Source organism: Oncorhynchus mykiss, chromosome 2, assembly GCF_057628025.1.
Source record: "Oncorhynchus mykiss isolate SJ-2025 chromosome 2, ASM5762802v1, whole genome shotgun sequence".
NCBI lineage: Eukaryota > Metazoa > Chordata > Actinopteri > Salmoniformes > Salmonidae > Oncorhynchus > Oncorhynchus mykiss.
In genome coordinates, this window is record NC_143023.1 from 97,414,530 (window position 1) to 97,431,366 (window position 16,837).

At 46.8% G+C, this 16,837-nt stretch overlaps 1 protein-coding gene across 3 annotated transcripts in view; it reads right to left on the reverse strand.

Moving 5' to 3' along the window:
* Positions 1-16,837, reverse strand: part of reln (reelin) — a 293,151-nt gene that overhangs the window by 40,102 nt on the left and 236,212 nt on the right. For all 3 annotated transcript variants that reach the window (XM_090213321.1, XM_090213329.1, XM_090213323.1), the window contains exons 27-35: positions 16,594-16,765; positions 13,773-13,979; positions 13,329-13,564; positions 9,673-9,830; positions 8,620-8,827; positions 8,327-8,403; positions 6,743-6,901; positions 4,168-4,362; positions 297-425 (exon numbers count right to left, since the gene is read on the reverse strand). In XM_090213321.1, the coding sequence (XP_090069447.1) occupies positions 297-425; positions 4,168-4,362; positions 6,743-6,901; positions 8,327-8,403; positions 8,620-8,827; positions 9,673-9,830; positions 13,329-13,564; positions 13,773-13,979; positions 16,594-16,765 (1,541 nt within the window). The remainder of the gene's footprint in view (positions 1-296; positions 426-4,167; positions 4,363-6,742; positions 6,902-8,326; positions 8,404-8,619; positions 8,828-9,672; positions 9,831-13,328; positions 13,565-13,772; positions 13,980-16,593; positions 16,766-16,837) is intronic.

A 16,837-nucleotide genomic window follows, 5' to 3' on the forward strand; every position in this document is an offset into this window, starting at 1 on the left:
CCTTATAATGCCTTATAATACACATGCCATGCCTTATAATGCCTTATAATGCCTTATAATACACATGTCATGCCTTATAATGCCTTATAATGTGTTATAATACACATGTAATGCCTTATAATGCCTTATAATGCGTTATAATACACATGTAATGCCTTATAATACACATGTAATGCCTTATAATACACATATAATGCCTTATAATACACATGTCATGCCTTATAATACACATGTAATGCGTTATGATGCATGTATAGTTTCTAAAGGCTGATTCAGGAAGGTATAGAGTGTGATACCTGTGGAAAACTCCAGCCTGACACCATGAGAGGACGTGACTGTCTTACTGCAACCCATAGACAGGTCAAACTGCAGGAAGGAAGAGCCAGACACTTCAAAGTCCCAGCTCTCAGCGTACCGTGGCTTCTCTGGAGAGGCAGAGAGGCAGAGAGAGAGAGGGACATGGTTAACATAGGGGCTAGTTCATGGGTTAGGGATGGCTTACAGTGTCCCAGCTCTCAGCGTACCGTGGCTTCTCTGGAGAGGCAGAGAGGCAGAGAGAGAGAGAGAGACATGGTTAACATAGGGGCTAGTTCATGGGTTAGGGATGGCTTACAGTGTCCCAGCTCTCAGCGTACCATGGCTTCTCTGGAGAGGCAGAGAGTGGTTAGAGTGGAGGGGCGGCAGGTAGACTAGTGGTTAGAGTGGAGGGGCGGCAGGTAACCTAGTGGTTAGAGTGGAGGGGCGGCAGGTAGACTAGTGGTTAGAGTGGAGGGGCGGCAGGTAGACTAGTGGTTAGAGTGGAGGGGCGGCAGGTAGACTAGTGGTTAGAGTGGAGGGGCGGCAGGTAGCCTAGTGGTTAGAGTGGAGGGGCGGCAGGTAGACTAGTGGTTAGAGTGGAGGGGCGGCAGGTAGACTAGTGGTTAGAGTGGAGGGGTGGCAGGTAGTCTAGTGGTTAGAGTGGAGGGGCGGCAGGTAGCCTAATGGTTAGAGTGGATTGGCGGCAGGTAGACTAGTGGTTAGAGTGGAGGGGCGGCAGGTAGACTAGTGGTTAGAGTGGAGGGGCGGCAGGTAGCCTAGTGGTTAGAGTGGAGGGGCAGCAGGTAGTCTAGCGGTTAGAGTGGAGGGGCGGCAGGTAGGCTAGCGGTTAGAGTGGAGGGGCGGCAGGTAGTCTAGTAGTTAGAGTGGAGGGGCGGCAGGTAGACTAGTGGTTAGAGTGGAGGGGCGGCAGGTAGCCTAGTGGTTAGAGTGGAGGGGCGGCAGGTAGACTAGTGGTTAGAGTGGAGGGGCGGCAGGTAGACTAGTGGTTAGAGTGGAGGGGTGGCAGGTAGTCTAGTGGTTAGAGTGGAGGGGCGGCAGGTAGCCTAGTGGTTAGAGTGGATTGGCGGCAGGTAGACTAGTGGTTAGAGTGGAGGGGCGGCAGGTAGACTAGTGGTTAGAGTGGAGGGGCAGCAGGTAGTCTAGCGGTTAGAGTGGAGGGGCGGCAGGTAGGCTAGCGGTTAGAGTGGAGGGGCGGCAGGTAGTCTAGTAGTTAGAGTGGAGGGGCGGCAGGTAGACTAGTGGTTAGAGTGTTGGACTTGTAACCGAAAGGTTGCAAGATCGAATCCCCCGAGCTGACATGGTAAAAATCAATACTTCTTCCCCTGAACAAGGCAGTTAACCCCACTGTTCGTTCCTAGACCGTCATTGAAAATGAGAATTTGTTCTTAACTGACTTGCCTAGTAAAATAAAGGTCAAAAAAAATAATAATGGAGGGGGTTTAGGGGTTAGAAGTCAGAGTCTACTCTGCAGTATGATGAGTTTCTATAGCTTCTTTCTCAATTGTCCCCCCCCCCATCCTTCATTGCACTGATGTGAAAGACGTGACCAGCTGAAGGCCAATGTAAGGATGAGGCCAATGTAAGGATGAGGCCAATGTAAGGATGAGGCCCAATGTAAGGATGAGGCCAATGTAAGGATGAGGCCCAATGTAAGGATGAGGCCCAATGTAAGGATGAGGCCCAATGTAAGGATGAGGCCAATGTAAGGAGGAGCTTTCTCCATATCAGAGGGATGAAGAGACTTCCATCAAGGATCGATGACAGGGGTTTGTGTGACTCACTGTCTGTTGAAATGGACAGACAGTCCACTGTGACCTCTCCCCCGTCCTTCTGTCTGTTTATCAAATCAAGGTTTATTTGTTACGTGCGTCGAATACAACAGGTATTCAGTGAATTACACTGAATACCTACAGTGAAATGCTTACTTACTGTAGAGAGGCTATATACAGTAGAGAGACTATATACAGTAGAGGCTATAGACAGTAGAGAGACTATATACAGTAGAGAGGCTATATACAGTAGAGGCTATAGACAGTAGAGAGACTATATACAGTAGAGAGGCTATATACAGTAGAGAGGCTATATACAGTAGAGAGACTATATACAGTAGAGAGGCTATAGACAGTAGAGAGACTATACACAGTAGAGAGGCTATATACAGTAGAGAGGCTATATACAGTAGAGAGGCTATAGACAGTAGTGAGGCTATATACAGTATTGAGGCTATATACAGTAGAGAGGTTATATACAGTAGTGAGGCTATATACAGTATTGAGGCTATATACAGTAGAGAGGCTATATACAGTAGAGAGGCTATATACAGTAGAGACGCTATATACAGTAGTGAGGCTATATACAGTAGAGAGGCTATATACAGTAGAGAGACTATATACAGTAGAGAGGCTATATACAGTAGAGAGGCTATATACAGTAGAGAGGCTATATACAGTAGAGAGGCTATATACAGTAGAGAGACTATACACAGTAGAGAGGCTATATACAGTAGAGAGGCTATATACAGTAGAGAGGCTATAGACAGTAGTGAGGCTATATACAGTATTGAGGCTATATACAGTAGAGAGGTTATATACAGTAGTGAGGCTATATACAGTATTGAGGCTATATACAGTAGAGAGACTATATACAGTATTGAGGCTATATACAGTAGTGAGGCTATATACAGTAGAGAGGCTATATACAGTAGAGAGGCTATACACAGTAAAGAGGCTATACACAGTAGAGAGGCTATACACAGTAGAGAGGCTATATACAGTAGAGAGGCTATATACAGTAGAGAGGCTATATACAGTAGAGAGGCTATATACAGTAGAGAGACTATATACAGTAGAGAGGCTATAGACAGTAGTGAGGCTATATACAGTATTGAGGCTATATACAGTAGAGAGGTTATATACAGTAGTGAGGCTATATACAGTATTGAGGCTATATACAGTAGAGAGGCTATATACAGTAGAGAGGCTATATACAGTAGAGACGCTATATACAGTAGTGAGGCTATATACAGTAGAGAGGCTATATACAGTAGAGAGACTATATACAGTAGAGAGGCTATATACAGTAGAGAGGCTATATACAGTAGAGAGGCTATATACAGTAGAGAGGCTATATACAGTAGAGAGACTATACACAGTAGAGAGGCTATATACAGTAGAGAGGCTATATACAGTAGAGAGGCTATAGACAGTAGTGAGGCTATATTCAGTATTGAGGCTATATACAGTAGAGAGGTTATATACAGTAGTGAGGCTATATACAGTATTGAGGCTATATACAGTAGAGCGGCTATATACAGTAGAGAGGCTATATACAGTAGAGACGCTATATACAGTAGTGAGGCTATATACAGTAGAGAGGCTATATACAGTAGAGAGGCTATACACAGTAAAGAGGCTATACACAGTAGAGAGGCTATACACAGTAGAGAGGCTATATACAGTAGAGAGGCTATATACAGTAGAGAGGCTATATACAGTAGAGAGACTATATACAGTATTGAGGCTATATACAGTAGAGAGGCTATAGACAGTAGTGAGGCTATATACAGTAGAGAGGCTATATACAGTAGAGAGGCTATATACAGTAGAGAGGCTATATACAGTAGAGAGGCTATAAACAGTAGAGAGGCTATATACAGTATTGAGGCTATATACAGTAGAGAGGCTATATACAGTAGAGAGGCTATATACAGTAGAGAGGTTATATACAGTAGAGATGCTATATACAGTAGAGAGGCTATAGACAGTGGTGAGGCTATATACAGGCACCGGTTAGTCGGGCTAATTTATGTGTGTGTGTGTGTGTGTGTGTGTACGCAGTAGCTTGACTCACTGTCTGTGGCATCGGAGTAGAAGGACAGAGCCGTGTCCAGAGACAAACAGTCCACTGTGACCTCTCCCCCCTGGACACGGTACCAGTTGTGTCTGAGAGGGGACGTCCCGGCGAACTTGTCATGGAAACCAGTCCTGGAACTGTCGTTCATACCGATCAGAACATCATCCATGGCCCACTGGGCTGAGTGTTTACCTGCGGAGAGACAGAGATACTATGTATGACGCTTGACCCTTGACCCTTGTCACCCTATTGACCTTTCCAGCACGTTTCCAGATTTTAAAAAATGGTGGATGCATAACAAGGCCAGCTCAGTTTGGTTTGGCTCGTCTCAGTTTGGTTTGGCTCGGCTCAGTTTGGTTTGGCTCGGCTCGGGCCAGTTGTGTGAAAGGTATAAGAGTAGTTCTATTTCCTGTATACTGTGGACTGTGAGAGTAGATCTATTTCCTGTATACTGTGGACTGTAAGAGTGGTTCTATTTCATGTATACTGTGGGCTGTAAGAGTAGTTATATTTCCTGTATACTGTGGACTGTAAGAGTAGTTCTATTTCCTGTATACTGTGGACTGTAAGAGTAGTTCTATTTCCTGTATACTGTGGACTGTAAGAGTAGTTATATTTCCTGTATACTGTGGGCTGTGAGAGTAGTTCTATTTCCTGTATACTGTGGACTGTAAGAGTGGTTCTATTTCCTGTATACTGTGGACTGTAAGAGTAGTTCTATTTCCTGTATACTGTGGACTGTAAGAGTAGTTCTACTTCCTGTATACTGTGGGCTGTGAGAGTAGTTCTATTTCCTGTATACTGTGGACTGTAAGAGTAGTTCTATTTCCTGTATACTGTGGGCTGTGACAGTAGTTCTATTTCCTGTATACTGTGGACTGTAAGAGTGGTTCTATTTCCTGTATACTGTGGACCGTAAGAGTGGTTCTATTTCCTGTATACTGTGGGCTGTAAGAGTAGTTCTACTTCCTGTATGCTGTGGGTGTCACAGATCCTTCTGGAACTTTCATTGTGCACACCAGGACCCTGTTCCCACTGTTTGTACTTGTATATATGTGTCTGTTGTTCACCATGGTGCTGTCCAGTATTGTTACCATGTCTGTTGGTCACCATGGTGCTGTCCAGTATTGTTACCATGTCTGTTGGTCACCATGGTGCTGTCCAGTATTGTTACCATGTCTGTTGGTCACCATGGTGCTGTCCAGTATTGTTACCATGTCTGTTGTTCACCATGGTGCTGTCCAGTATTGTTACCATGTCTGTTGGTCACCATGGTGCTGTCCAGTATTGTTACCATGTCTGTTGGTCACCATGGTGCTGTCCAGTATTGTTACCATGTCTGTTGGTCACCATGGTGCTGTCCAGTATTGTTACCATGTCTGTTGGTCACCATGGTGCTGTCCAGTATTGTTACCATGTCTGTTGGTCACCATGGTGCTGTCCAGTATTGTTACCATGTCTGTTGGTCACCATGGTGCTGTCCAGTATTGTTACCATGTCTGTTGGTCACCATGGTGCTGTCCAGTATTGTTACCATGTCTGTTGGTCACCATGGTGCTGTCCAGTATTGTTACCATGTCTGTTGGTCACCATGGTGCTGTCCAGTATTGTTACCATGTCTGTTGGTCACCATGGTGCTGTCCAGTATTGTTACCATGTCTGTTGGTCACCATGGTGCTGTCCAGTATTGTTACCATGTCCATTGGTGCGTGAGAGTACCTGTGCTGTGTGTTTGGGCTTTCGTGCCCTTGTGGATTGCGCAGATGATTACGGGTCTCGTCCCGTGTGTTAATCATTGTGCGCTTGTGTTATTTATTTGAGGTACTCCTCTTTTGTTTTGGGTTTCTACCCTGTGTTTTATATAGTGTTTGTTTGGTCTTCGTCCCGTGTGTTAATCATTGTGTGTTATTTATTTGAGGTTCTCCTCCCTCTTTTGTTTTGGGTTTCAACCCTGTGTTTTTGTGAAGTGTTTGTTTGGTCTTCATCCCCAGGCCTTTACACGGCACTCCGTAATTTGGGCTAAATAAAAAACCCTGTTACACATTCCTGCGCCTGTCTCCTGAATCATTCATACCAATGTGACAGTTGGCTATAAGAGCAGTTCTCTGTCCTGTATACTGTGGGCTATAAGAGGCAGGTCTGACTCCTCACCTTGCTAATGGGCTATAAGAGGCAGGTCTGACTCCTCACCTTGCTAATGGGCTATAAGAGGCAGGTCTGACTCCTCACCTTGCTAATGGGCTATAAGAAGCTGGTCTGACTCCTCACCTTGCTGTGGGCTATAAGAGGCAGGTCTGACTCCTCACCTTGCTGTGGGCTATAAGAGGCAGGTCTGACTCCTCACCTTGCTGTGGGCTATAAGAGGCAGGTCTGACTCCTCACCTTGCTGTGGGCTATAAGAGGCAGGTCTGACTCCTCACCTTGCTGTGGGCTATAAGAGGCAGGTCTGACTCCTCACCTTGCTGTGGGCTATAAGAAGCAGGTCTGACTCCTCACCTTGCTGTGGGATATAAGAGGAAGGTCTGACTCCTCACCTTGCTGGGGGCTATAAGAGGCAGGTCTGACTCCTCACCTTGCTGTGGCTGCCACCAGCGGAACACTGTGTAGGGGGTCTTGGCGGCTGGAGGCAGTTCAATGGTCACCACCTGGGGTTCCAGGAAGGAGCCAAAGTCCAGCTCTCTCAGGAACTGCCACTGCACCCCGTTGTTGGTTGAGAACTGGACAACCACTCCTGGAGGACCAGATGAGAAAAGAGAAGGAGACGGGAGGCAGGAGGAGGAGAGGAGGGGGAGGAGAGGAGGAGGGGGGAGGAGAGGAGGGGGCAGGAGGAAGAGAGGAGGGGGGAGGAGAGATGGGGACAGGAGGAAGAGAGGAGGGGGGAGGACATGAGGAGGAGGAGGGGAGGAGGAGGAGAGGAGGGGGGGAGAGGAGGAGGGGGGAGGAGATGAGGAGGAGGAGGAGGAGGAGGGGAAGAGGAGAGGAGGAGGAGAGGAGGGGGAGAGGAGGGGGGAAGATGAGGAGGGGGGAGGAGAGGAGGAGGAGGAGGAGGGGAGGAGGAGGAGAGAAGGAGAGGGAGAGGAGTTAGGAAATGAGGAGGAGGAGGGGAGGAGAGGAGGAGGAGAGGAGGAGAGGAGGGGAAGAAGAGGAGGGGAGGAGGAGGAGAGGAGGAGGAGAGTAGTAGGAGAGGAGGAGAGGAGGAGAGGAGGAGAGGAGGAGGAGAGGAGGAGAGGAGGAGAGTAGTAGGAGAGGAAGAGAGGAGGAGAGGAGGAGGAGAGTAGTAGGAGAGGAGGAGGAGAGGAGGAGGAGAGTAGTAGGAGAGGAGGAGAAAGGTCAGAAATAAAGAATACAATACAACAATACTGTCCTTTAAAATCCATGAAGGGATGAGAATAAGTAACTAAGTCCTCACGTTCTCATTGGTAAGGTGCATTATGGGTCGTACAGTACATCATATTGCCCTCCTCACAGACATCTGGGATATGACTAAAGGTCTGACTCAAAAATCTAAATATCTTTGTGATTCAGAATACGCTGACACAGATTTTTTTTTTTAAAGAACACCATCATTGTTTGATTCTAACTTTTAAAAAGGATCTGCTGAAACACAAGACTTCAATGGTGGATCAAATGGACAGGAGACACAGGGCAGGAAAAAGACCTGGAGCTACTGAATATAACCCACACTGCAGTGTCAGTAAACCACCACACGGTGGAAGCAGAGAGACTCATTGAGTTCGGCTATGAGTTTAGAGAGAGACCTCCTGCCCAATGTATGACCATATTAGAGAGACATATTTCCCTCAGATTACACAGATCCACAAAGAATTCGAAAACAAATCCAATTTTGAAATATTCATGCTTATTTATTTTATCTTGTGTACTTTAACCATTTGTACATTGTTAAAACACTGTATATATATAATATGACATTTGTAATGTCTTTATTGTTTTGAAACTTCTGTATGTGTAATGTTTACTGTTAATTTTAATTGTTTATTTCACTTTTGTATATTGTCTACCTCACTTGCTTTGGCAATGTTAACACATGTTTCCCATGCCAATAAAGCCCCTTGAATTGAATTGAATTGAATTGAATTGAATTGAGAGCTTCAGTGGGACATCGTCAGTAGCGATGGTGATGGTGATGGTCAGTCACCTTCGTTGCGGGAGCGAGGTCTAGTGCAGGTGGGTCCGACGTTCTTCCCTCCGATCCGGATGTAGAACTGCACCAGCCTGCATGGACAGACGGACGGACGGGACGGACAGACAAGACAAGACACACAGGAGGACACGGGGTTTTAGTTCACTGGAAACTGGAACGGCTTTTGTTCTTGTCCAGCACTCATTGTCTAAACTGACCAGGATTTTAAGAGTTTAAGGAAGAAAAAGGAAGAAAAGCAACACCTCTGTGGTGTAAAGCTGATCACCCAGGAGAACGTGCGTACTGACCGTGTGTTGGTAGTATCCAGGGTGACAGTCAGTGCCTGTCTTTTCCCAGAGCTGCTGAAGTACAGGGCTTTGCCCTCGCTGATGGTACCGCAGCCGCCTCCAACCTGACCCCCACTCAGGCTCTGCCACAGCGGGCTCAGTTTGCTCTCAAAGCCCTCCACCAGCTCTGTGGGACTGGCCACTGCTGGCACACAGCTGTCCTGTTCCACTGGGGAACACACAGACATACAAGAGAAAGCAACACATTGTTTATCACAATCACTAAACTGTTTTCAACAACTCCCATTCTCAACTATCAGAGATGTCTTCCTTCTCCATTTCACCATCTATTTTTCTCCTCTCTCCCTCCCCTCTCTCTCTCTCTCTCTCCCTCCCCTCTCTCTCTCTACCCTCTCTCTCTCTCTCTCTCTCTCTCTCTCTCTCTCTCTCTCTCTCTCTCTCTCCCTCCCCTCTCTCTCTCTACCCTCTCTCTCTCTCTCTCTCTCTCTCTCTCCCTCCCCTCTCTCTCTCTACTCTCTCTCTCTCTCTTTCTCTCTACCTCTCTCCGTCCTATTTGTTCCTCTCCTCTCTCCCTCCCCTCTCTCTACTCTCTCTCTCTCTCTCTCTCCCTCCCCTCTCTCTCTCTACCCTCTCGCTCTCTCTCTCTCTCTCCCTCCCCTCTCTCTCTCTACCCTCTCTCTCTCTCTCTCTCTCTCTCTCTCCCTCCCCTCTCTCTCTCTACTCTCTCTCTCTCTCTCTCTCTACCTCTCTCCGTCCTATTTGTTCCTCTCCTCTCTCCCTCCCCTCTCTCTACTCTCTCTCTCTCTCTCTCTCCCTCTCCTCTCTCTCTCTACCCTCTCGCTCTCTCTCTCTCTCTCTACCCTCTCTCTCTCTCTCTCTCCCTCCCCTCTCTCTCTCTACCCTCTCTCTCTCTCTCTCTCCCTCCCCTCTCTCTCTCTACTCTCTCTCTCTCTCTCTCCCTCCCCTCTCTCTCTCTCTCTCTCTCTCTCTACCCCTTCTCTCCCTCCCTCTCTCCGTCCTATTTGTTCCTCTCCTCTCTCTATCAGTACCTACCTGTATAGCCCATATCACAGAAGCATACTCCAGAGATGCAGTCTCCGTGTCCTCCACAATGGTTGGGACAGGGCTCAGAGATGTAGACTCCGTCTAGGGCGAAGGCTGGAGCGTCCCGGTACACACTACTCTCCTGGAACCACCGGAACCGCGTTTTACTGTGTGGGGAAGGGGGTGGGGTAGAGAGAGAGAGAGGTGGGGTAGAGAGAGAGAAGTGGGGCAGAGAGAGAGGTGGGGTAGAGAGAGAGAGAGGTGGGGTAGAGAGAGAGAGGTGGGGCAGAGAGAGAGGTGGGGTAGAGAGAGAGAGAGGTTATCGAAAATTATCCATTGAAAATTATCAATGGAAATCAAATTTATCAACCCATGGAGGTCTGGATTTGGAGACACACTCAAAATTAAAGTGGAAAACCACACTACAGGCTGATCCAACTTTGATGTAATGTCCTTAAAACAAGTCAAAATGAGTCTCAGTAGTGTGTGTGGCCGCCACGTGCCTGTATGACCTCCCTATAATGCCTGGGCATGCTCCTGATGAGTGGGCGGATGGTCTCCTGAGGGATCTCCTCCCAGACCTGGACTAAAGCATCCGCCAACTCCTGGACAGTCTGTGGTGCAACGTGGCGTTGGTAGATGGAGCGAGACATGATGTCCCAGATGTTCTCAATTGGATTCAGGTCTGGGGAACGGGCGGGCGGACCAGTCCATATCATCAATGCCTTCCTCTTGCAGGAACTGCTGACACACTCCAGCCACATGAGGTCTAGCATTGTCTTGCATTAGGAGGAACCCAGGGCCAACCGCACCAGCATATGGTCTCACAAGGGGTCTGAGGATCTCATCTCGGTACCTAATGGCAGTCAGGCTACCTCTGGCGAGCACATGGAGGGCTGTGCGGCCCCCCAAAGAAATGCCACTCCTCACCATGACTGACCCACCGCCAAACCGGTCATGCTGGAGGATGTTGCAGAAAGCAGAACGTTCTCCACGGCGTCTCCAGGACGCCAGTGGCGAATTTGCCAATCTTGGTGTTCTCTGGCAAATGCCAAACGTCCTGCACGGTGTTGGGCTGTAAGCACAACCCCCACCTGTGGACGTCGGGCCCTCATACCGCCCTCATGGAGTCTGTTTCTGACTGTTTGAGCAGACACATGCACATTTGTGGCCTGCTGGAGGTCATTTTGCAAGGCTCTGGCAGTGCTCCTCCTGCTCCTCCTTGCACAAAGGCGGAGGTAGCGGTCCTGCTGCTGGGTTGTTGCCCTCCTACGGCCTCCTCCACATCTCCTGATGTACTGGCCTGTCTCCTGGTAGCGCCTCCATGCTCTGGACACTACGCTGACAGACACAGCAAACCTTCTTGCCACAGCTCGCATTGATGTCCCATCCTGGATGAGCTGCACTACCTGAGCCACTTGTGTGGGTTTTAGACTCCGTCTCATGCTACCACTAGAGTGAAAGCACCGCCAGCATTCAAAACTGACCAAAACATCAGCCAGGAAGCATAGGAACTGAGAAGTGGTCTGTGGTTATCACCTGCAGAACCACTCCTTTATTGGGGGTGTCTTGCTAATTGCCTATAATTTCCACCTGTTGTCTATTCCATTTGCACAACAGCATGTGAAATTTATTGTCAATCAGTGTTGCTTCCTAAGTGGACAGTTTGATTTCACAGAAGTGTGATTGATTTGGAGTTTCATTGTGTTGTTTAAGTGTTCCCTTTATATTTTGGAGCAGTGTATATACACAGAGATAGAGGAAAGGGAGATATATATACAGGGATAGGGGGAAGGAGATATATATACAGTGCCTTGCGAAAGTATTCAGCCCCCTTGTACTTTGCGACCTTTTGCCACATTTCAGGCTTCAAACATAAAGATATAAAACTGTATTTTTTTGTGAAGAATCAACAACAAGTGGGACACAATCATGAAGTGGAACGACATTTATTGGATAATTCAAACTTTTTTAACAAATCAAAAACTGAAAAATTGGGCGTTACTTTCAGTGCAGCAAACTCTCTCCAGAAGTTCAGTGAGGATCTCTGAATGATCCAATGTTGACCTAAATGACTAATGATGATAAATACAATCCACCTGTGTGTAATCAAGTCTCCGTATAAATGCACCTGCACTGTGATAGTCTCAGAGGTCCGTTAAAAGCGCAGAGAGCATCATGAAGAACAAGGAACACACCAGGCAGGTCCGAGATACTGTTGTGAAGAAGTTTAAAGCCGGATTTGGATACAAAAAGATTTCCCAAGCTTTAAACATCCCAAGGAGGACTGTGCAAGCGATAATATTGAAATGGAAGGAGTATCAGACCACTGCAAATCTACCAAGACCTGGCCGTCCCTCTAAACTTTCAGCTCATACAAGGAGAAGACTGATCAGAGATGCAGCCAAGAGGCCCATGATCACTCTGGATGAACTGCAGAGATCTACAGCTGAGGTGGGAGACTCTGTCCATAGCACAACAATCAGTCGTATATTGCACAAATCTGGCCTTCATGGAAGAGTGGCAAGAAGAAAGCCATTTCTTAAAGATATCCATAAAAAGTGTTGTTTAAAGTTTGCCACAAGCCACCTGGGAGACACACCAAACATGTGGAAGAAGGTGCTCTGGTCAGATGAAACCAAAATTGAACTTTTTGGCAACAATGCAAAACGTTATGTTTGGCGTAAAAGCAACACAGCTCATCACAATGAACACACCATCCCCACTGTCAAACATGGTGGTGGCAGCATCATGGTTTGGGCCTGCTTTTCTTCAGCAGGGACAGGGAAGATGGTTAAAATTGATGGGAAGATGGATGGAGCCAAATACAGGACCATTCTGGAAGAAAACCAGATGGAGTCTGCAAAAGACCTGAGACTGGGACGGAGATTTGTCTTCCAACAAGACAATGATCCAAAACATAAAGCAAAATCTACAATGGAATGGTTCAAAAATAAACATATCCAGGTGTTAGAATGGCCAAGTCAAAGTCCAGACCTGAATCCAATCGAGAATCTGTGGAAAGAACTGAAAACTGCTGTTCACAAATGCTCTCCATCCAACCTCACTGAGCTCGAGCTGTTTTGCAAATTTGCAAAAAATGTCAGTCTCTCGATGTGCAAAACTGATAGAGACATACCCCAAGCGACTTACAGCTGTAATCGCAGCAAAAGGTGGCGCTACAAAGTATTAACTTAAGGGGGCTGAATAATTTTGCACGCCCAATTTTTCAGTTTTTGATTTGTTAAAAAAGTTTGAAATATCCAATAAATGTCGTTCCACTTCATGATTGTGTCCCACTTGTTGTTGATTCTTCACAAAAAAATACAGTTTTATATCTTTATGTTTGAAGCCTGAAATGTGGCAAAAGGTCGCAAAGTTCAAGGGGGCCAAATACTTTCGCAAGGCACTGTATATATATACATATACAGAGATAGAGGGAAGTAAAGTCATTCAGCAGTTCATAACAGCATTATAACCATCTTGCTGTAAATCTGCACAACAGCGTCTCCTGATTCTTACATCTAACCCGGCTCCAAGGACCAATATTGAATGAACTGAATAATAATATGTACCTTCTCACAGTCTTTCTAACAGTACCTATGTCATTGTTATACCTCAGTCAGTTTCAATCTACCCATCCCATAATACGCGTTTTCATCTACCTGGCGGCCACGTTGCGCCGTATCACCACGGTGACCCTGGTCCAACGTTCAAAATCTCCCGTGGCGTAGACGGTTGGTTCCCTGAGTTCCCGCCCACTGCCCTCGCAGCCGCCTGCCCCTGAGGATGCTGGGTAGCAGCCCTCCTTCACCAGCGCCCAGGTACGGCCGGCATCATGGGAGTACTGCAGCAGGACTGGAGCTGACGCACTGAACTGGGACTCACAGCCGATGTTCAACTGGGGAGAATTAGACTTTTAAATCTCTATTTAGGTCAATAATATCATACAGTACATTACACAAACACATAAAAAAAAAATATTTTAAAAAGTGATTGAAGAAATGAAAGAAAGAGAGAGAGAGAGAGAGAGATAGAGAGTGAAAGAAAGAAAGAAAGAGAGAGAGAGAGAGAGAGAGAGAGAAAGACCGTACACACATACACTGTACCTTAAACTGCAGGGTGTACCCTGGGCGTAGAGCCAGATCTCTGGTCACTGCCACCCTGTCGCCGTCAGAGCGCCCGAACACCATGGCGGAGGGCGTGGTGGCACAGAAGCTGCCGTTCCTCTCCTTCTCCATGCCCTCGTTACCCAGCATCAGCCACACACTCATCTGGTTCAGAGGGTAGTCAAACGCCGGCTTCTCATAGAAGTTCTACAGAGACAAGAGGATTGGTTAATCCGTTCTTTAGTTATCCTCGTTACCGTCACCAACCGTTAAAACCTTTTAAGGATATGGCAGACATACGCCCCCTTTGGAGAGATTGGGTACCCCTAGTAAACTGGAAAAAAAATCTGTCAAAAATTGTTAATATATGCAAATAAAAATTATTATTGGATAGAAAACACTCTAAAGATTCTAAAACCGTTGGAATTATGTCTGTAAGTATAGCAGAACTCACAGGGCAGGCATTCTTCCAAACTAGTTTTTGTGGCCATGAAAGTTGGAGCAACTTTGACGTCATGGCCCCCACCCTTCCCAACCAGCTATGATTCTGAGGACACTTTCTATCTCTTCTGCTAGATGTCCTCTTTCATTAGAGCTTCAAACCGTTCAAATCGCGCGAGAATTGACCCTATGGGAGTGAAATTAGTGCGTGCCACGAGAGAATAGGCTGTGCGTATGGGCGCGAATTGGTCACAGCCATTCCTTTGTTTCCAGCACTCAAGAGAAGGGCAGACGATGGCCGATTGAATTGAAGTTTGTTTTGCACGTCTAAAACATCATAAAGCTTGCTTCTGCACTTAGTTTGACCTGTTTAGTCGACATATAATGTGTAATTTTGAAGTTTTGATGCGCAACTTATCCGGACCAGAGGACGTTTTGGGTGCATTTCAGCTGATGTTATTAGCAGTAGCTAATACAAAGACGCAAGACTTGAAACCAAACGATGTATTGGGTAAGTATGAAGCCTTCCAGAACATTCTGAACGAAGACCATCGAAGGTAAGGGAATATTTATGCTTAAATCTGTGTTTCTGTTGACTCCAACATTACGTGGAAATGTAGCTTGGAACTGAGCGCTGTCTCAGCATATGGAATAGTGTGCGATTTCTGTAACGTTAAAAATAAATCTAACACAGCGGTTGCATAAAGAAGCAGTGTATCTTTCTAACTATATGTAGAACATGTATATTTAGTCAAAGTTTATGATGTCTATTTACGTTATCTTGCCGTGCTACATAGATTTCCTGCGGGCATTTTTGAGTAATTTCTGAAGGTGAACTCACTGTAAATGGACATTTATGGATATAAATGGCATATTATTGAAAAAAAAAAATATGTACTTTGTAATATGTCATATTACTGTCATCTGATGAAGATTTTCAAAAGGTTAGTGAGCGATTTATTTTTTAATCCTGCGTTTGTTGATTGCATGTTTTGGCTATTGAAATGAGCTGTGTCTGGTGGTGGTTTTACATATATATGTGCTATGTTTTCGCCGTAAAACATTTTAGAAATCTGACTTGCTGGCTAGATGAACAAGATGTTTATCTTTCATTTGAGCTATTGGACTTGTTAATGTGTGGAGGTTAAATATTTTTAAGAATATTTTTGCGTTCCATGCGCCACCGTTTCAGCTGCACATGGGAGGGTTGATTCCCAATTGGGAACCAATATCGTAAACAGGTTTTAACTGAAGCATTGTTCAATGTACAAAGTCAATGTCCAAATCCTCTCAAGTTAATATAAAACAATCCATTTTACAGATTGGGAATGATTTGTGCATGAATATTGTCTGGTGTCAGTGTCAACCTATAAGATCCTGACCTGTGGTAGCGTGGGGTCGTCTACCAATGAGAGACTGACCTGTGGCAGTGTGGGGTCGTCTACCAATGAGAGACTGACCTGTGGTAGTGTGGGGTCATCTACCAATGAGAGACTGACCTGTGGCAGCGTGGGGTCGTCTACCAATGAGAGACTGACCTGTGGCAACGTGGGGTCGTCTACCAATGAGAGACTGACCTGTGGCAGCGTTGGGTCGTCAGCCAATGAGAGACTGGCAGCGTGAGGTCGTCAGCCAATGAGAGACTGACCGTGGCAGCGTGGGGTCATCTACCAATGAGAGACTGACCTGTGGCAGCGTGGGGTCGTCAGCCAATGAGAGACTGACCTGTGGCATCGTGGGGTCATCTACCAATGAGAGACTGACCTGTGGCAGCGTGGGGTTTTCTACCAATGAGAGACTGACCTGTGGCAGCGTGGGGTCGTCTACCAATGAGAGACTGACCTGTGGCAGCGTGGGGTCATCTACCAATGAGAGACTGACCTGTGGCAGCGTGGGGTTTTCTACCAATGAGAGACTGACCTGTGGCAGTGTGGGGTCGTCTACCAATGAGAGACTGACATGTGGCAGTGTGGGGTCATCTACCAATGAGAGACTGACCTGTGGCAGCGTGGGGTCGTCTACCAATGAGAGACTGACCTGTGGCACCGTTGGGTCGTCAGCCAATGAGAGACTGGCAGCGTGAGGTCGTCAGCCAATGAGAGACTGACCGTGGCAGCGTGGGGTCATCTACCAATGAGAGACTGACCTGTGGCAGCGTGGGGTCATCTACCAATGAGAGACTGACCTGTGGCAGCGTGGGGTCGTCTACCAATGAGAGACTGACCTGTGGCAGCGTGGGGTCATCTACCAATGAGAGACTGACCTGTGGCAGCGTGGGGTCGTCTACCAATGAGAGACTGACCTGTGGCAGCGTGGGGTCATCTACCAATGAGAGACTGACCTGTGGCAGCGTGGGATTTTCTACCAATGAGAGACTGACCTGTGGCAGCGTGGGGTTGGCCATGGGGATGATGTGCTTCTGTCTCTCAGAAAGTATGATGACATCATCGATGGCCCACTGGTCGTAGCCGTCCCCAGAGTGGAGGGGCTGCCACCATCTGAACCTGGTACACGAGGTCTTAGAGGCCAGCGGCAGCTCATAGTGGACAAACCTAGGAAGAGGAGATCAGTCAGACAGACAGTCAGTCAGTAACATAGTCAGAAAGTCAGTCAGACAGTTAGTC